Below are 20,839 nucleotides of genomic sequence, written 5' to 3'. Positions count from 1 at the left end.
GCCAGGGCGTCCTCGACTCTTAAATGCTACGGACACAAATGGAAGAGGTTCTCTGTCTGGTGCCACGCACAGAAGATTAACCCTCTACGGATTACGGCTCCCCAGGTACTGCCGTACCTGCTGACGCTGGCCAAAGCTGGACTGGCACACGCGTCCATCAAGATTCATCTTGCTGCGATCTCCCGATACACCAGAACCACGGGCCGGACGTCCTTGTGGTCTCATCGTCTGGTGAAAGAGTTCATGAAGGGACTGTTCAGATCGTTCCCGCCGGTGAAGGCTCCGGCCCCGGCGTGGGAGCTCAACGAGGTGCTGACCGAGCTCATGGGACCTCCGTTCGAGCCTCTGCACTCGGCCCCGTTGAAGTTTCTGTCGTGGAAAACAGCGTTTCTTGTGTCCATCACCTCCGCACGACGGGTGGGAGAGATCCAGGCCCTTTCCTGCAAGGCCCCGTACTTGACTTTTCACGACACGAGGGTAGTGCTCAGGACGCACCCCTCCTTCATGCCCAAGGTACCGTCGGACTTCCATCTCAACGAACCCTTGGTGTTGCCTGTGTTCTTCCCATCGCCTTCGTCGCCGGCTGAGAGGACTTTGCACTCGCTGGATGTGGCTAGAGCGCTGAAGTTCTACGTGGACCGCACGAAGTGTTTTCGGAAGACGTCACAACTCTTTGTGAACTTTGGACCTGTCAATCAGGGGAAGGCTCTCTCGAAGGCTTCCATTTCCAGATGGCTCTCCGGCTGTATCATGTACTGTCATCGGTTGGCAAACCGACCGCTGCCTGGCCGTCCGAGAGCCCATTCCACCAGAGCGATCGCAGCTACCACGGCGTTCCTTTCTGGTGTGCCCCTGCTGGACATATGCAGGGCTGCTACGTGGAGGTCGACGCACACCTTCACAAAATTCTACTGCGTCGATCGGGATTCCAGGGAGGAGTCCAGGGTCGGCCAAGCAGTGCTGCGCAACCTGTTCGCCTGAGGTGAGCCTGGTGAGGAGGTAAGATGCTTAATGTTGAGTTTGATGTACTGCTTAATGTTGAGCCTTTGCCACCTCCCGTGGTTGTGCATGTGTGTACTGCTATGTATTCTTTATTCATGAGCATGTGAATCCATGCCAGACCCCATGCTGGAGAAGGAACAAGTTACTTACCTGTAACTGTTGTTCTCCAGCATGGGTCTGGCATGGATTCACATGCGAACCCTCCCGCCTACCCCTCTGCGGCTCTTCACTTGGTCATACTGCCACTTCACGTGCTTCCAAATCTGAAGATGGCTGCCAGAGGCGGTGCTTAGGTAGAGGGCAGTCATTGGCTGTGGTCAGTATGACGCAGAGACCAGTGATTGGTTATTACTACGAAAGACAGATCAGAAACGAAACTGATACTGGTTTTTTCTTTACCGAGGATTCCCAGCCTGACGACGGGGAATATTCATGAGCATGTGAATCCATGCCAGACCCATGCTGGAGAACAACAGTTACAGGTAAGTAACTTGTTCCTTCTCTACGATTGTATACTATTTAACAGATGCATGCTCAATCAAAGAAGGGAAGGGGGTGGGGGCAGGGTTGGATGTCTTATGTTGTGATGGACATACCCTGAAACAAACTATCCAATATACGACCCGAATATATGTCGATATAATGTACATTGTTTTTTTCATGCAATTATAGGATGGTAATGGTGTTATATGTTACATGTGTTCCACCTTGTTTGTTTACTTTGTCAAAACCAGTAAAGCCAAATTAAAAAAAAAAAAATGGAAAGGGCAGTTAGGCGAGAAAAAGGGTGGCACAATATGCATTCTCTAAAACGAGCCTGCATGGTGTGTAAGGGAGGCATGGTATCAAAGTAAGATAGACACAAGTGACCACAGTTCAAGGGTGTTTATTGAAATTTATCAAGGGTCTGATAAACGCCTATCTAAACCTAAATCCCAGATGGGAGCAAGTTACGACCATCAAATAATAATAATAATGCAGTCCTAGTGGAGTCTTGTGAACATTAAAAGGGCCTATACTAAAATACCTATTGTCAATCCTTACAGCTAAATTACAAATGTTCATGAAATGTTCATGAAAAAGAAAGAAGTTGTTCACAAAATGATAAATTGTTCAGGCCGTTGGCCTCCCTTCCCCACATCGTTCAGCACGGGACAAGGTGGTTCACTCGAGCATAGCGTACTCTGGGCTTCTGCGCACGAGGACACAGTTCCATTACAAGCATCAGGACCTTCTATGCGCAAGTCTCTTAGGTTATCAAAAGTCTCTTGATTGAGAGGGCCTCAAGTATCAAACAAACAAAAAGTTCCTTTCCAAGTATTTACAAAAGGGTGATTCACTTCTCACCCTGGATCCCCCTCAGCTGGGCTCAGATCCCTTTTGCTTCCAAAATCCCTTCTCAGGTGACTCACAGTTCACCCCGGATTTTGGATCCCTTTTCCACAATTAGTCTCCCTCAGCCGGGTTCGGACCAATTACAGCTCGTATGTCTTTTCTTGGGTGACTCAAGGTTCACCCGGATGCCCCTCAGTCAGGCTCAGATCCCCTTTTCACGATTGATCTCCCTCAGCCGAGCTCGAACCAATTACAGTTCGTATTAGCTATCAAAAAAAAAAAAGAAGACTTTCAAATGTGCACATGGTTTGGCTTGACCCATTGCAAGAGCACTTTGATGTTACATTTCACAATTGTATACTCTCAGTTCGATACCTAACAGAGCCCTTCGAGTGAGCACCCAAGTGGTGCCGTACCACTCTGGATATGGCATCTTAGATTGCCACCCAAAGTTCAATCACAAACTTTAATTACTTCTTCAGTTCCAATTATATGTGCATCGCTCATCGCCAAAGCTTCACACTCAGGTTTCTTTATACAATGTTGCCGTTTGCAACCTTGGTTCTAACACAGACTTGTCTGCTATCAGTCTCCCCGACTCACCGGCTGTGCCGACTTTACTGGAGTGGCTTTGTTGTCGGAGCCAAGGACAGTACCACAGCGACAATTGCTCCTCCCCGCCTCGGCTATCGATGCGGGAGAGCCCCGGGCACATTCAACACACAATTCAGTTTCATTGACTAATCTGCTTGCTTCCTTCTGCTTGTCAAAATCTGTCTCGGATACCCATATTTTACACACATTACGCAATCTCTCTCTGCTGATGGCATACTCTTCTGGCATACACGTCGGGCAGCAGCACTCCGGGAAGCGTGAATAGCATGGGTATACAATGGAAGCTTTCAAGACAGTGATAAAGGGAGAGGGAAGAGAGAGGATGGGTTACACCAAGAAAGGCTCAATGAGGGAATCGCACTGACAACGAGAAGGAGATGGCGATAGCGGAACAGAGGCAGATGGAGGAAGGGGGTCATTGGGGGACGCTGATACAGTTTAAACAGTGCTGCATGGTGCACTGGGATAGGCTAGGCACGTTTGATTACGCAAGATATACAGAGAAATTACATGAGGGGGCAATAAACCAGGGAGGTAACTCGCATGGCTGTGTCATGGACATGAGGAAAGGGGAATGTTCCGCGCAATTGAGGATGATGACAGGATTACCCGGAGGACACAATTCGTCATAAATGCAGGGTTCGCTAAGTACTAGGAGACCCTGTATTGCCAGGAGGAGGGGGGTATTTGTGATGAAATGGAGGAAGTACTGTCGCAAATCGTGCTGCCCCGCTTTGATGTGATGCAAGCAGAAACGCTAGATGCCCCACTGACAGCAGAGTAATTACAAGATGCCATTAGGGCTGGTCACTGGCAAAATAGCAGGGGCAGATGGGCTGCCAGGGGAATTTTATAAAAAAAGCTGCTGGTGCACAGACAGCTGGAGATGTTTGAGGAAGCCTATGAAAAGGGAGAATTTCCGCAGAGCTTAGGGGAATCCATAATTGTACCAATCCTGAAATCTGGGGTGGCGACTCTGAAATGTGGCTCTTATCGGCCACTCTCCAAGTTTAACTCAGATTGCAAAATCCTTACAGCAGTCTTGGCAAATAGACTCCCGAAGGCGATAGGGGCGCTGATGCACCCGGATCAAACTGGATACGTCCCGGGCAGGTGCACGTCCTGGAACATGAGAAGATTGCATCACTTGGTAGACTGCACCTATCGAAAGGGCGAGTAATGCACTGTGGCCTCCCTGGACGCTGTGAAAGTGTTTGACTTTGTCAAGTGGGGACTGGCTGTAGGGAACACTGGGGAATTTTGGCATAGGACCGGGTTTCCTAAAATGGGTACGAGTAGTCTATACAACGCCAACGGTGAGGGTACTGTGAAAAACACATGGTGACAACAAGTAAGACAGATATAAGTGATCACAGTTCAAGGGTGTTTATTGAACAATGAATGCTGTATGCAGGTTGGAAAAATGTCTAATCTAAACCTATATCTAAGATGGGAGCAAGAGTCGACCATCAAATGAATAATAAGGCAGTCCTAGTGGCGTGTTAAAATAAAAAGGTCCTATACTAAGAAACCTATTGCCAAACCTCACACTAACACCAAAAAGTGTGTGGGATAATTCTCAAGAAAAGAAAGAAGTGTTCTCAAAAGATAAGTCCGGATGCGGTAGCCTGGGTCTCCCTTCCGTACGTTTTGGACACAGGGTACGATGGGATGTTGGAGCACATTACAGTCTCAAGCTTCTGCTGCACAAGACAACAGTTATAATGGCAGCTCTCAGGACACACTGTCAAGCTTTTCTAGCACGAGAGGACAGTTCAGTTTTTAACTCTTGTGCTTTCAACTATCAGGGCCGTTGATGGCCAAGTCTCGTTTCACTTGAAAGTCTCTTGCCTTCGAGGACCTGACGTGTTCAAATAACAAAAACAAAAGTTCCTTTAACAGATGAAAAGTTTGTTTCCAATATTCGCTGGGTGATGGGTTCACCCCTGGCTCCCTCTCTTCTGGGCGCTGACCCTTCTCAATTTGTTTACCATAGTTCATGTAGGGTGATGGCTTCGCCCCTGGGTCCCCCTCTTCTGGGTGCTGACCCTTCTCAATTGTATTTCACAAATGTTTATGTCTGTTCTCTTCTTACTTGAAGTTTGGATGATGGCATCACCCCTGGATCTTCCTCCGTCGGGCTCAGACCCCTCTTGACTGTTAGTACTCGGGTGATAGCTTCACCCCTGGATTCCCCTCTGCCGGGCTCTGACCCCTCTCGAGTCTTAGCTTTCCCTCACTGGGTTTACTGTGGCTCACCCCTGGGTCCCCGTCTTCTGGGCGCTGACACCTCTTTACTCTCAATAGTCTCTTTTTACACCATTCAATGTTCGTGGAATTCACCTCCCTTTCTATCACAGTCCTTGTAGATCAAAGTCTTTCGATTGTACAGGGATTTTGTTTGACCCTCTGTATGACCACTTTGATCTATTTCGCAGAAGTCTGACACCAATAAGTGTATACTTACTGTTCGTATGTTTGAGGGTCTATGCCATTTCTTCTTGGGTGCATGGCCGAAGAACATGCACCCAAGAGTCTGTACACTGGTTCAAGTTCTGTAATAGTATTTGTACTACAGTGTAAAGGGCTTTAGGTGGCTGGATTATTGAATTGTAGAGTGTGTTGACTGGTTGTATGTACTGGAGTACTATGTGTACAGAAGTGGATAGGGTTTCAAGTGTATGCTTTGTGGTTGTGTTGTGGTAAGTGGGCAGATGTCTGTGTGCATGGCTGTATTATGCTGCAGTGGTTGTGGCCAGGGCCTAGAGTCTTGGGTGCATGGCCAGAGGCTGTAGGTATTTGTAGTTTCACTCAGATGGGGATCGACCAGAGTCTCTTGAGTTAGCACCCACGTGGTGGCGGTTTCCCCCTTTAGCTGGTCTCCCCTTTGCACTTTTTACAGTTCATTCATAGTTTCTTAAATTTGGTTCAAACTTGCCACTTTGCCATTCTCTCTCTCTCGACACAGCCTGGTTCTTATTGATGCTCCCCTCGACTCACCGGCTGTGATGAACCGCTTGGCCTGGGGCTTTTCTGGAGTCAAGACCAGTACCACTGGCGTGGGAGCTTCCCTCACTCCTTCTTTTCAGCATAGGCTTGCCCCGTCTACCATTGACATCTGCTGCAAGACACTTGTGCTATTGTTCGTGGTATTAAGCTCTCTTCCACAAAGGTTCCGCAGGTCTGGTATGAAAGGGCAAGGCCACTTCTCTCCTCTCCACCCTCTTGATGCTAGCCGCCTTTCTCTTTCTCTTGAACTTCCGTGCCTGCTTAGCCATCTCGTCGTGCTGACTGCCATGCTTGCCTTGCTCGTATTGTGCCCTCCTGCTCCACCTTTTATCCCTGTGGGGAAAAGAATGGGTTGTCAGGTGTGTGTGATTTAAGTCAATTGCCTGACTTTGCCTGACCCTTGTGTCGGGACATGTCAGGTAAACAGTTTTCTTACAAGACTGTTGTGTAAAGGGTCTGGTTGGCTCTAGGATTGGAACCTGCCCATGCTAAGCACCATTTATAGGTTGGAAGGTTTGTTCTGGTGTCCCAAGATCACAGGAGTGGTTAGGGGTTTAGCCAGGACCCCAATTTGGTGCGTATGAGAGGTGGGTTTACTCCTGGTTATCTTGTCTGATTTTCAGTATCAATAATCCTTCTAACACGGTAGTTAGTGCGATACAGGTTCGCTTTTATTGATGGTTTTTGAAAGATTCCTCTTGATACAATGATTAGTGTGTAGACACTGTTATGGCATTTTGTGCCTTGGTGCGGTCAGCCGACACGTGTTTCTACCCATAAGGGTCTTTCTCAAGGCAGGTATGTCTTGCTATGATCCCTAGGTGGGGTTCTTATTGTGTTGTGGGTGGCTGTCCTTATGGCAGTCTAGCTCCTATTGGGCTCTTCGTCAGAGTAGTGTCTGTGATGAGTTGCTCCCTGCGGCTTCAGTAGTGTTGTGTAAAGGTGTTCGTATCGGAAAGGGGGGAAGTTGGAGAATTCCAGTATCCTACAGGGTAAGATGGGGAAGGTTTGCGAAATAGACAAGAATGGCCGGGATGGAGAACAGACCATAGGTGATTGTTGTAACGGTAGTATTCTGTCATAGTAGTTTGGGTTTTTGGAAGATGACAGAGGGATGGGATTGGGTAGGGTTTGTGGGGTAAGCGGGGATAGCTGGGTTTGTGACGTGAACAAAGGGGATTGTGGGAATCGTAGCATTTTGTCTGATCCAGTTGGGAATGTGGAAAATAATAATCAGAAGGATGGGGAAACAAATGACTAAGTCTTCAGATAGGGAACAGAATAACAGGGTTTTTGGAAAAAATGGTTTCTGAAGGCAGCAGGGTGTGTAATTGATTCATCAGAGGCAGAGGGGATGATGGATTCTTGAAAAGGAAGTTGAACGGATGGAATGGAGGTCGAGTTGATACAGCCCACGAAAGCTTTGGGGACCTATTCTTCCTCATCCCTTTCTCCGGTGTAATACTGCGTCTCACTTGGGGCAACCTCCCGAGCATAACCCCCAGTTCCCCCATCAAGGTGATTCCCTTTTGCTCTTTCGCCCCCATGGCTGGAATCTGAGCTTGTCAAGCTTCCTTTGGCCACGTGAATGAGGGCTTCTTGAGGCTCGCTTGGGAGATTACCCTCAGGTTTTTCACAGTACCGACAGGGAAACATGTCTTGAATAGTTGGGAACTGAGAAAGGGAATGAGAGAGGGGTTTGCCCCTTGTCCCCATGTTCATCCTGGCTCTAGAGCTGCTGGCAGGGTTCCTCAGAACTGCAGAATATGTAGAGGCGGGCATCACAGTGAAGGGGGTGAAACATGTCATATCGTTGAATGCAGACGACATGCTGATTTATCTGAGTAGGCCGGCGGATAACCTCCCTCTTGTGTTAGGTGTCCTAGATAGACATGCAGCGCTCTCTAGAATACGGATCAGCCATGAAAAATCTTGCTGGTTCGCGATGGGCGGCCTGATGGACCATGACGAAGGACAGCTGCCGGTACTAGGGTTGAGGTGGTGGTGGTCTTTGCGGACATTTAAATATCTGGGGGTGAACATCTCGCATAACCTGGTAGATGCCCATGAGCAAAACATGCAAAGGGAAATGGAGGGTCTCGAAAGGACCATGCAATTCTGGAAAAAACTGATGCCGTCAATGGCAGGTAGAGCTGCACTGATGAAGATGGTGGCGCTCCCGCGCATACTGTATCTACCTGATGAATGTCCCATACGACATTCCTAGTAAGTTCTTCTGGAGAGTGGAGAGTGTCACTTGGGAATTCTTATGGGGTGGCGGGAGAAACAGGATTGCGCTGAGCACGCCTCAGAGGGACTAGGGTGTCTGACTTTGCCCTATACTATATATCGGGACAGCTGCAGTTTGTTATTGATTGGCTGGTGGATGATACATCGCTGGGCATGAAGCTCCTGCAGCCTTGGGTGAAACCCTAGAACTTAAAAGAGGTCCTTTGGGTATAGGAAGGGAATTTACTGCAGAAACTGTACTTACTAACCCATGGTAGGAAGCTGTGGAGAAGAGCTTGCAAACTAATAGGTGTCAGAGACCCCTACTCCCCACACATTCCGTTGCTAGCGATAGCTGGTGGAGACCGAGAGGTGAGGAAGACCATCAGGACACAATGGGAGGGCAGAGGGGTGGCCACGATCGGGGACCTACTGCAGGAAGGGAAGCTAATGGACTTTGAGATGCTAACTCAAGAGAGTGGTGTTCACACAGGGCAATTTCTGATGTATATGCGGTTGGCTCGGAAAGTCTTGAGGAAATGGCCTGAGGTGCAAACTGTTATTGACCATGATAGGACACTGGAGACTATATATGGTATGTCAGAAGGGGGACATGTAGTGTCTCGACTGTATGAGTTATTGCTAGGCCGGTGGGGACCACAGATTTACGAGCATGCATGGGATGGGAGACAGACCTAGGCAGGACGTTTACTGATGCGGATTAGTCGAGGGTCCTTCTCTACACAAGGAGGGTCTCGAGGAACGCTAGGTTCAAGCTTGTGCAGTTGTATCAAACACACTGCGCGTACATGACACCACATAGAATATCTTTCCTCCCTGAGGCGAGCAGGCAGGGCTGCCCCAGCTGTGTTGGGGAGGGGGCGGGAATGCTTCACATGTTTTGGACCTGCCCTGTGATCAGAACATTCTGGATGTCAGTTGCGGACAGGGTGGTCATGGGAAGAGTTGAGATGCATGAGTGGTCACCCAAGGCTTGCTTGCTGGGCTTGTTTCCCCAGGGGAGGAAAAGGAGTGAACAGGAAAAGGGTGCTGCGCACTTGGCAAGGATGAAGGATCTAATTTGTATGTTGGCTAAGCGCATGATAGCCATGGCCTGGAAACTGACGGATGGTCCTAATATTAATGCATGGTGGGGAGACCTACAAATATAGGCAATGGCAGAGACAAGAAGGGAGTGAAGATGTGATGTCTTGGAATATGCTCACCCAGGCGATGTTTAGTACCCCAATGGAACACAATGTGCGTGTAGAGGGGGCTCACCTCCCAATTGATCATCATGGGGATGGAAATGGTGGATTGCCCAACTGACGTCCCCCTGTGGAGAAAGCCGGATGCATTGTGGGTGAGCACTGGGGAGACTGAGAGAATAAAGGGAACTATGACTGCTATGTTGGGCACCCAGATATAGGCTGCTTTATAAACATCCTGAGAAGTCTCGACAAACCTGGTGGACTTGCCACCCTATCATGGGAGAGAGACTTGTTTGGGCCACCTGAGGCGACACTGTTATTGATATAAGACTTCCCACATGACATTTGAACTTGGATAGCTGAAGAACAATTTGCTAACATGCTTAATGAGACAAGTGGTTAACCATGTGATGCGTTCTTGCACCCTGGGACATTGGGGAGATAGGGGATTGGGTGGGGAGGGGGGGGGGGAGTGTTGATTGTATTTCATTCTGTAAAAATCAATAAAAGAAATGAATTTAAAAAAAATGTTAATTGCACTATGGAGTACCTACCATTGTATTTTCCCATGAATATTCTTTTTTAAATGATATGATAGGTTATTTGTAACGCGCTTAATACCCAAAGGTTTCTAAGCGCGGACCCGGGGATCGAACCTGTGTTTATCCGTGTCGTCTTGTTTCCAAGGGGAGCACTTTGCTTATGAGCTATCCTCCCGGGACAAAGATATATTTATTTATTTTCATCTTGGCATTGAAAAGCTTGCATTTCAGTTTCAGGAAAATGGGGCACTCCTTAAGCAGGGCTGGGCCGTACTGGAACTGAGGATGTATTTTACTGCTGTACGATTAAAACATCTAAGCGATCTGAGCAATACTAAGTTATCTGGGAAGCATCATATATTGTGATGAATCCTGCAGAGTCATCACTGATCCCCAACCCAGAGTCTCCTCCCATGTGGCCAGGGGAAAGCAGTCCCTACCTGACTCTGGGGGTGGTAATATGAGGGAGGATCATATGGGAGGAGATGGTTGCCAGGGAGATGTGATGACTTCTGTAGGAGAGGTGCTGTATTCTTCTCTGTGTGAAGAGGAAAACCTCATAATCCCTAAATACTTGATGGCATGTTGTCATTTTGCAAATCCTTCCCAAGTTAAAACCCAAACCACTGTGTATGAAAAACTTCCCCAGCAAAATAACATTTACCCCTCGGTAAACGGTACAATGTTGTTTCATCGCCTGCTGTTACATTGCCAGGCTTTTAAACGTGCACATTACATCGTATGTGCTCATCGATTTTTTTAGGTGGGTGAGGAGGTGGGAAAGGGCAAATAAGGGTTTGGGTGGTAGGCAATAGTAAAAAATAAGTGTGGGTGGGGAGTTTGGGGGGACCCCCCCCCGAATAAAACAATGAGCACATTCGATGGAATGTGCACGTTTAAAAGCCTGGCGATGTAAAAGCAGGCGATGAAATCACATGGAACCCGGTAAACATCCCTTGATTGTAAAGATCTTTATCTGGATAGGAGTTCTGAGCAAAACATCACTACACATAATGTTTAGAAACCCTCTCCGGATTCTCACAATCTCTATTCTAACAAATATTTAAAACCATACGCCTTGCAAAGGCTAGAACACATATGTACTCCAATTTTTCATATCAACTGGGGTACTGAGATGAAGAACAACAACAACAAGAACAAGGAGTCAATTGGGAGGAAATGTGACTTTAAGCATGAAATTGCAGACTAGTTGTCCATAACTGAATCAGCTTCACGGGACATTTAAACCTGAAGGTTAACTGCAGCTTGTGGATTGAGAAGGAAGCAATGAGAGATGTAGAAGAGTACGTGGAGCGGCAAACGAGACTGGTAGCCGAGGCAGTCTAGAGGAAATGAGCCACAGGGAGACGGGTAAACATTTGCCTGCAGCAGGTTGGCAGCGTTCTAAACCAGAAAAGAGAGACTCTGGTACAGAGAAGGTGAAGGAAGCACAGCACAGCAGGGTCAGGGGAGACAAGGCCCAGCAGAGCCATGCAGGTTCTGGCAGCAAACGCTGACCCAGGAACCAAAGAAACATCTCTTCAGATGGGGAAGCCGGCCCTGCGATAGTCTCTTGCAGCAACAGCACGGTATACTGGTGAGTCAGCCTGAGAGAGAGAGGGACCCCAAGACTTGCGAAAATGTGAAGGAGTATTTGAAGGATTTTTTTTTATATCGACCGAAGCGAATTAAAAAGAGAAGGCGCAAACATGGTGCAATTCTCCTGCCATTTGGGGGAAACTGGGAACCAGCATTGTCATAAGGCAAAAGACATTGTGAGAAAGATAAGGAGACAAAAGTTGTGCAGTTCTCCTGGCATGAGATGTCAATTGGGGGAAATATGGAACAAGCATTGGCAAGAACCAAGAGAGATTAAAAGAAAGGTTGACAGACAGAGCTTGAGCAACCCCTCATAAATGAAAGTTCTGCATGAGGGACATTGGGGCAAGTAACTACTGAGTTGTTACTGAATGAATATGATTATGCAATAACTAAGGTGGAATGAAGCTTACAGAAAGTCCTGATAAGAGTATAAGGTAAGGATCCTTTTTTGGAAAGAGATACCTGGCAGGAGAGTATATCAGGAGTTGTGTGTCAATCAAAAAGGAGATATTCCTGGAAGGAGAGTAAACCAGGATATCAAAGGATTGAGTTGAGAAATTCCTGGCAGGGGACCAGGAAAGGAATAATAGTGTAAAAGAGAGACCTTATTGTTATAAACTGTGTTCTATAAAAGAGACATTTGGTTTTGCCATCCTATGAAAGGTGTTCTGTGGAAAAGATATATGTTTTGCTATTCTGACAGCAGTATTCTATGGATGAGACATTTTTGCTTTGCTAATCCAAGGAAGACATTTTTTTTGTCACAGACATTTTCATTAATTTGGAAAGGACATTTTTGGAACAACATATTTCCAATAGACTTTTGAATTAGTCTAGTGGGAGGGAGCCAACCCCGGAACATAATAATTGCTTTGCTGGAATTAGATATTTGATTTTTCACATTTTTTATTTAAGTTGGAACCAGAGACACTTAGCCTATACATATTTGTGTATATCTTAGTGTGAGGGTCAGATATAATTTGGACACAAGGTCAACTTGTGTTAGTTTTGTAGGTAGGTACATTCTCATTAGGATAGGGACAAATAGGCCCTTATCCCACCCTTTTTGTTTTAATAAACATGTAAAATGTTTAGAGCCCTACAACTTTATGTCCGTCTCTCATGTCTGACCTCTCACAACATATATTATCTTTTCTGACACGGTAGGCCCAAGCAGCTTTGTGAAATGTAGCCTTAAGAATGCCACCACCAAATGTGATCAGGGATTATCTGGATGCTTTCCATTAAGAAGAATCTGCATAGGGCTTTTATTTTTATTTCTGAATTCCCGTTCTTGTCCGTATCCATAAATGTAGTGATGGTGAAGCTTTAGCCTAGTTTCATGTTTCTCTTCAGAAGTGTGCCAGTGCCAACTGGCATGCCTCATTTCTTTCTTATAAGCAAGTCTGTTAATAGGAACCTCTGCGGTTTCACACAGTACACTGAGGAAAATTAATAATACCACATTGATACATATGTGATGCTTTTTTCTGTTTTCTTAGTTGTCATTTGAATGTGAATATTGACGGGGCAGTGAAGGCTGTGACAGGCATTTTCACCATGGTAACTGGGATGACCCCGCAGTTTCGTGTGCACGGGGGGAGCAGCAGAGAGAATCTGGCACTGCAGAACATACAGGTATAATCGCAGATGTCTCCGCTTGACAATGTTTGCATGCATAACTCTGGCTTTTAGATGATTTTTCAGTAACGTACCTCTACATGAGTAAAACTGGTATTTGAATGATTTCTCAGCACACTTTAGTATTTTTTATTAGTACCCGACGAGGGTCAATCAGATTGTAACAATCAATCTGATTGTCCCTTGTCGGGGCTTTAGCCGAACGGGTATCCCTCTCCAGACATTCCTTTCCTTTGTTTCGCCAGCGGGGGGTGTGGCATCCACTTAGCCAGTGAGGAGGCTCAGAACGGGGTAATCCCCGCTCCGAGCCATCACATGGCTGGAGGCTGCCATTTTCCCCTGTCGGGGATTCAGGTATGTGTCCTCCCCCTTATCCCCCCCAATCCAAATAATCCCCTCCCCGCCCTCCCAACCCCACTTAGCTTCTTTTTGGTTCTTTTCGGGATTGAACGCGCTGGGGACACTTCTGTCCCCAGCGCGTCCGCTCCCAATCCGTGACAGGCCGTCATGGAAAGGAAGAAGGGACTACACGTAGTCCCTTCTTCCTTTCCATGGCAGCCATTTTATTGTTTTTTTTCTATTTGTTTCACTATGGGTGTGACTCGGTAATGCCCCTGTAGCTTGGGGCTTATTGCTTAATTAGTAACCGGTGAGGGTCAGATTGTAACAATCAATCTGATTGGCCCTTGCCAGGGCTTTACCCGACCGGAATCCCTATACCGACGTTCCTTTCCTTTTTGTCCCCGACGGGGGTTGTGGCAGTCACTCAGCTATTAAGGAGGCTCGGAACGGTGTAGCCACTCGGCCAATTAGTGACATCTAGAAAAGCGGATTCCTTGTGGAATAAATATACCTAAGAAGAATAGTACTAACTGCTTTAGTGCTAAAGCAATTCCCTCTTAAACGCTGGATAAGTTAATGAGTGAGCACATTAAGCACATAAACTGTCACGTCCTTAGGGGTCATAGTGAAAGCTAAGGATGCGTACTTTCAAGTTCTTCAACGTGTCAAAGGAGTTTTATTCAGTTATGATGCAAAGCATAAACTATAGTGCTTGTGCTGTCTCTGCCAAAATAATACGGTAAGTAGAAGGCAGCAGCGAGGTCCAGATTGGCAGAGCTGTGCTCGATAGTCTAATGTATATGCACTTTCCAGACATGCTTTTGAAAAGGTGTGGGAACCACACTAAACGGGCTCAATTTAAAGTTGTTAAAAGCTCACAGGGGGGAAAAGATAAGTCTCTATTTTATGCAGGATTTATAGACCTAAGTGCAGCCTTTCAATGTATTGATAGGCAAAAGCTATGGAACAAGATGTGGGAATGGGGCGTTCTCCGCGGGACCATTAAAAAATACTTTTCCTGTTGCACACGGAAACCGAAATGCATGTTCAGCTCAACTCAAATGGTGCCTATTCCTGCAAAGTAACAACTGCGATTGGCTTAAGACAAGGGTCTGTTTTAGCAGCCACTGTTTTCAATAGCTAATTGTCTGATTATGGATTAAGTGGAGCCTCTAGCAAAGGCCCACACTTTTCCTCCTAAACTGGGCAATGTACATATGAATGCACTGATCTTTGATGATGAAATAGTCATCTTTGATTGCATGCTGATTGGGTTACAGCACGCGTTCGTAGAAGCAAATCACTATGTCAAAGAAACATTTAAAAGAGAAACTATAACTGGTACATTGCAGATAATAAATAAGTTGTAGCCCAACATCTTATCTTCTTGGTTTCCCAATTTACAGCAAAATGGGATCTCAACTGAATTTAGCCAGATTGCGGATTAAGGCAGCAGTGCTGCTCAGCCAAATGTAAAAAAATAACAAAAGCAAATATGGAACCTATTCGTTAATTCCCTTAATCGACTTCTACTTATTGAAAATATCAACAGGCCTTACGTACGGCCTAGAAATAACTGACTCCATTTGTGAAAAAGACCTCATCAGATGGGAGGGCCATATTTGGAAAAAAGAAATTGAGTTAACCATTGAGTATTCCGATGACATTGAAAAGTCCAGTCTGGAAATGGGGGTGGAATCTTTACAATCGGTGGTGAAAGCTAAAATATGAATGATGCTACAGAAGATCCTTAATCCGGCAAAAAGAAAATTATATGTTATCATAAAGACAATCATGTAAAAATGGTAATCGATAAGCTTAATGTTCTGGACCCAGGATAATAGTATTATATATAAATATATATTTAGAAATCCTTGGTGGAAATATAGACCTCCTCTGGAATAACCCTGGGAATGTCAAAAAGATGGCAAAATGATATTATTGGACTAGGCAGCATGATGACCTAAACAAGTATGGGCAATATAAGCAGCATAAATGTATATTTAGGAAATATAAAACTTTACAGCGGTACCTGGTACATTGTCCCGATACAAGGCTCCAGGACTCCTATGTGCGCATTCGGTGTAAGGTTTTTCCTACACTAGAGTGCTGTGGCCCTAAAAGAGGTTTAACATATAGAAAATGTACACTCTGCAAAGTCCCAGAGCAGCTTCAACTTATTAAACATCTAACTAGGGAATGTGGAGGTACTTAAGATTTACGTAGGAAGCACCTAAGCAGGTATAATTATGATATTGAGGAATTGGATTCCTTAAGATTTGGGTATAGGCTACTGAATTGCAAAAGTATTTCTATTTTGATCATCTTACATAAATTCCTAATTGATTTAGGCCATTTCCCCGGGGAGAATCTGAATACTTTTTATTGTTGCTAATGTATTCAAATTTTGAATCTGCAGTATTTTTTATACTGTTTTTTGGTCTATGCACTTTACCTCAATGTTCCTTTTTGCTGTGGTTATATTTTAAATTGCTGCTATTTGAAACACCAATTCAGAAGTTTTAATATGGTATTTTGAATATATAATAACTGTATTAGTGATTGTCATAAATGATTTGATGACTTGTTTTATATTTTGAAGTATACATATTTTAATTTAAATCAAATATACTTAATTAAAAAATCAAATACTAATTTGATTTTATAGTAGCTAATATAGTAACTTAGATATGTTCCTCAGTTCACTAAAAATATAATTGTAGCCCCTCTTACATGTAGTAATGCTGTAAAGCTACAGGGTAGACTATTAAAAGGATAGAGTGATATTTATTGGTCTTGAGATCCTAGGAACACTCCCGTGATTGTTCATAGTGAAGAGTTAATAACCAGCTTCATTAATCGCAATTGACAATCAGTGCTTGAATTTCAAGAATTTAGGTGTATTCATGTACATAGCTGTCTTAGGGTCCAGAATCCGGGGCCCCACTGCGCAACCGGAAGTCAGGCGACAGCGCCTGTGGATGTGTTGTCTTCATCTCAGGAGGGCATGTTTTTTTACCTTAATCATTCCGGAGTAAGTGGGCAGCAAGTGGGGCATGTGGTCAGCCCCTGCTTTGAGCAGGCACTGACTCGAGTAGAGGGTCAAGCCAGAGGCCCTTTTTTGATCGGGCCAGCCCAAGCCCGCTGGGCTCATCTAGCTCTATACGATGCAGGTCGGTAACATCCATTGTAGGCAGGACACCTTGCACCCCATTGGTTTCCATTGCACTGTTTGAAAGCCATCAACATTAAACCAGTGAGTGGGGAAAAAGGGATGGTGCAGAAATAGGTAATTGATATTTCAACATCACTCTTTGCACAGGTAGACACAAGGTTTTTTGAATTTACTGAAAATATAGTTCTTGAGCTATAGGAGCACACCCCTGTGCATCTTCCTAGATTCTAACGTGTGGCTGCTATACATAAGGTATTTGAGTGAATGTGTACGCATTCCCAAAGGTGTTCTGGATTGGAGAGCACGAATGGGAATGGGAGTGTAAAACAAATCTATAAGTGTGATCGACAAACTGTGCCACAACATTGCTGACTGGACGCTGATTAGGAAATAAATATTAGGTTAACAGAAAGCATCTATGGGGGTGTGGCTAGCGAGCCATGTAGGAGGCAGAGCTGACCTGGAGCTCCCGAGGATCCAAATATTATCCTGGTAATGCCCATCTTCAGAGCTACCAAAAACATGTAAAAAAACAAGCAAATGGATCGGAAATGACACTGCATAGAATGGTACGCCTGGCAGCTGCAACATTGTTATACCGGCGAAACTGAGCGCATAGTGGGAACGAATTTTAACAAAGAGCACAGCAACAAAATGGCTGCTTGCAACAACAAAGGGCTCGAGAGACCGAGAGCCTTGAAATGATGCGGACACTGACCCACACAGGAGCCATTACAGATTACCCCCCGGGAAGTGCATAACTGCCGGCAAGAGGCGGGGCACGCTGGCAAATTAAAGATGCCAGCCCCGCGAATGTGCAGACCGGGGCCCCATATGCGGTTGCTCCGATCCTGGGCACCCGATCTGCACTGAAAGGAGAGCCGCGGTGCCAAAGCAGGGGCATGAAGTGAGGCGAGCACACGCAGAGGGCTGGGACTCTGTCTGCCCCCCAGCTGAGCTGAAGGCAGCATAAGGGCGGGCCGGAACGAGGACCGGCCACACTCACTGCAGAGGAAGCCCCCGCCCGGCCACACCCAAGAACGGGCTGCGGCACAGAGGAGGAGCCCACAGACAAGGCGGCAGAAGGAGCACTGATCAGCACTGGAAGAACGGGACCTCCGGCAATCCGTGGTGCGCCGCTGCAGCAAAGAGCACGATACCAGGAGAGGCGGACACAACAATATTACAGCTCAGCCACATGTATATAAGCGCAGGAGCGTATGCTGACTCCACAAAGAGGCGGGCCATATTAAAGGGAAGCCCAAGGGTAAAATACCAGAAAAGACACTGCATGAGAAACAGTGGGCACAGAAGCACCTACAGATAAGGCACAGCTAGGGGCCCTCATAAATATGAGACAAGGCTGTGGTGAAACGGACATTAAGATATAAAGGGAACATCAGTGCCAGTATAACGCGCAAGGAGACCACAGAACACAGCGCCCCAAACCGCCTGAGGCTCACCATCCTTACGGGCAGGCAAGACCACAGTGCCAGGGGAACAAGGGACATAGGGGGAAAAGACCCCAATAGAGTGGGGTGAGCGAAGAAACCAACAAGAGACTGAAGCAAGGAGCGGGTAATAAGAGGCGAGAGGGACACTTTGGTGCCCCAAACCTGGGGAGATTCATCGCGCCAAGGCAGAAGACACCCCCCGTACAACCCCTGGCACCGGCAAGAGAGAGGGTGCAAACGCAAAGAACACAAGCCCTATTCACCCAGACTCGTGGCGAAAGGACACAAGAGATGGCAACTATGCAACCCAAATCGAAGGGGAAACAGCCCACAATGGAGGATTTCCCCAAAACCCAATACATAACGGAAGGTGCCAGGAACAAGAAGAGGAGTGCACTGGGAGACGCATCGCCAACACGTGGAGATCGACAGATACTGGAAGCAATCACAGACCTGAAAGCAACATGGGAAATCAAACGAGAGGCGGCCATGTCTACTCTCGCAACATCGCTGGAGGCCAAAATCAACGCCGTCCAGGATAATGGGAGACCTTAAGATAGTAACCTGGAACGTCAGAGGACTCAACAGCTACCTGAAGAGAAATAAGGTAATGATGTATCTGAGAAGGCAAAAAGTAAACATAGCCTTATTGCCAGAAACCCACCTCACCAGAGAGAAACATGGGGTGGTAAAGAAAAAATGGAGAGGGACCACTATAGGAGCAGCATATTCGGCATATGCCAGAGGAGTAATCATATGGGTGGCGCCGCATGTGCCCTTCCAAATGTTACAGGCCACAGCGGAGCCGGATGGGAGGATGGTAGTGATGCGGGGGCTGCTGGAAAATGGAGAACTGTGCATCATAAACACAAATGCCCCTAACCAAGACACAGTGGCCTATTTCAAGACCCTTTATAGTAAAATTAGCCCCCACATGAGAAGCACGGTTATATGGGGCGTGGGGGGCTTCAATTGCACGCTGAACCCCAAAATAGACAGATCAGATACGAAACTAGATAAACCCGCCCCCGCAGCGAAAACGCTACAAGCCCTGCTGAGAGACTTTATGCTGGAAGACATATAGAGGCAGCAGCACCCGTCTGATAGGCACTATTCACACTACACAACCTGTACACGAGACTGGATTACATGTTCGCCACCCCAGAACTTGTTGGGGAAATGACGGGCTCAGAATATAAGGCGAGGATATTATTGGACCACTCCCCTCTGGTCCTGACGTGGCGACATCAGCCCCCCAGAGCCAGATTCCGACATGGAGGCTTAGAGCCGAGGCATTGAAGGATACCGCATTCCGAGAGGACCTAAGAGAGGAGATAACTGTGTATTTTGGAAAATAATACAGGGAGTGTGGAGTCAGAGGGTACCCTTTGGGAGGCCTTTAAAGTGGTAGTAAGGGGGGTGGCCATATCCAAATCTAGAGGGCTCCAAGGGGGTATAGTGCGAGAGTTACAGGAGACAAAAAAGAAACTAGAAGCAATTATGAAGAGATGGGGTACCTCACAGGAGGACGCCGAACAAGTGAGCCAATTACAACAGGTTTGCGGTGGGCTCTGGGAAAGGTTATATAACCTGAATTACAAAAAATACATTGAAAGACAACACGTAGGGGGGAGACAAACCGGGGAGGTTGCTCACATGGCTATACAAGAATGAGACACCAAGATTAGCGAATAGAGAGATAACGGGAGAAGGGGGCCAAGTCTGGAACACCCAGGAGAGCGTGAACAAGGGATTCCTTAGATTCTATGAAGACCTCCATGAAGATGCAGGAGAGACTGCAGAGCAGGAGACTCAGGAGACGCTAGAAGACACAGGACTACCCAAATTGAAGACGGGGAGAACCTGGATGCCCCAATCACAATAGAGGAATTAGAGACAATGGTAATACATCTGCCCATGAGCAAAGCCCCTGGGACAGACGGGCTCCCTAGCGAATTCTATAAAACATATAGACAAGAAGTGCTCCCCCTGCTATTGGCAATGCTAAATGAGGCCTTCGAGAAAGGGAGATTGCCGGAATCTCTGAGGGAGGCGGTAATCATTCCACTCCTCCATATCATTATCTATGCTAAACCAGGACAGTAAAATTCTCACGGCTGTGCTGGCGAACAGACTGAAGCGGGTAATAAATGAACTAATAGACCCCGATCAAACCGGATATGTCCCAGGTAGAAGCATATCCGATAACCACAGGAGGCTCCAACACATCATAGAATAGCCAGAGGGTGATCCAAGTGAAATAGCAGTAGTCTCGCTAGATGCAGTGAAAGCCTTTGACTCTGTAAGATGGCCCTGGATGATGGCGGTCCTAAAAGAATACGGAATGGAACCAGGGTACTTGCAGTGGGTGAAAATGGTTTATAGGTCCCCAACAGCAAGGGTCAAAACGGGAGCGATAATTTCAGAGAAATGGCAACTTAGCAGAGGCACGAGACAGGGCTGTCCATGGTCCCCGATGGTGTACATCCTTGCCCTAGAACCACTAGCGATTTGTGTAAGACAGCAGTACGAAGAAATAGGGGTTCACACTAAAGGGGGACCGGACCGCATTTGATATCATTGTATGTGGATGATATGCTGCTATACCTGTGGTACCCAGAGGAAAACGTGCAATACATCTTGGAGGTGATGGAGCGCCACGCGACTCTTTCGGGTATAGCG

At 46.5% G+C, this 20,839-nt stretch overlaps 1 protein-coding gene across 1 annotated transcript in view; it reads left to right on the top strand.

The window, feature by feature from the left end:
- NADSYN1 (NAD synthetase 1) overlaps positions 1–20,839 on the top strand; it is a 1,375,099-nt gene that overhangs the window by 1,061,399 nt on the left and 292,861 nt on the right. Inside the window, exon 15 of the mRNA XM_069623454.1 lies at positions 13,048–13,183. Coding sequence (XP_069479555.1) covers positions 13,048–13,183 — 136 coding nt within the window. The remainder of the gene's footprint in view (positions 1–13,047; positions 13,184–20,839) is intronic.

Source organism: Ambystoma mexicanum, chromosome 11 (assembly GCF_040938575.1).
Source record: "Ambystoma mexicanum isolate Mex_15411 chromosome 11, UKY_AmexF1_1, whole genome shotgun sequence".
Lineage (NCBI taxonomy): Eukaryota > Metazoa > Chordata > Amphibia > Caudata > Ambystomatidae > Ambystoma > Ambystoma mexicanum.
This window is presented reverse-complemented; position numbering and strand designations above follow the sequence as displayed.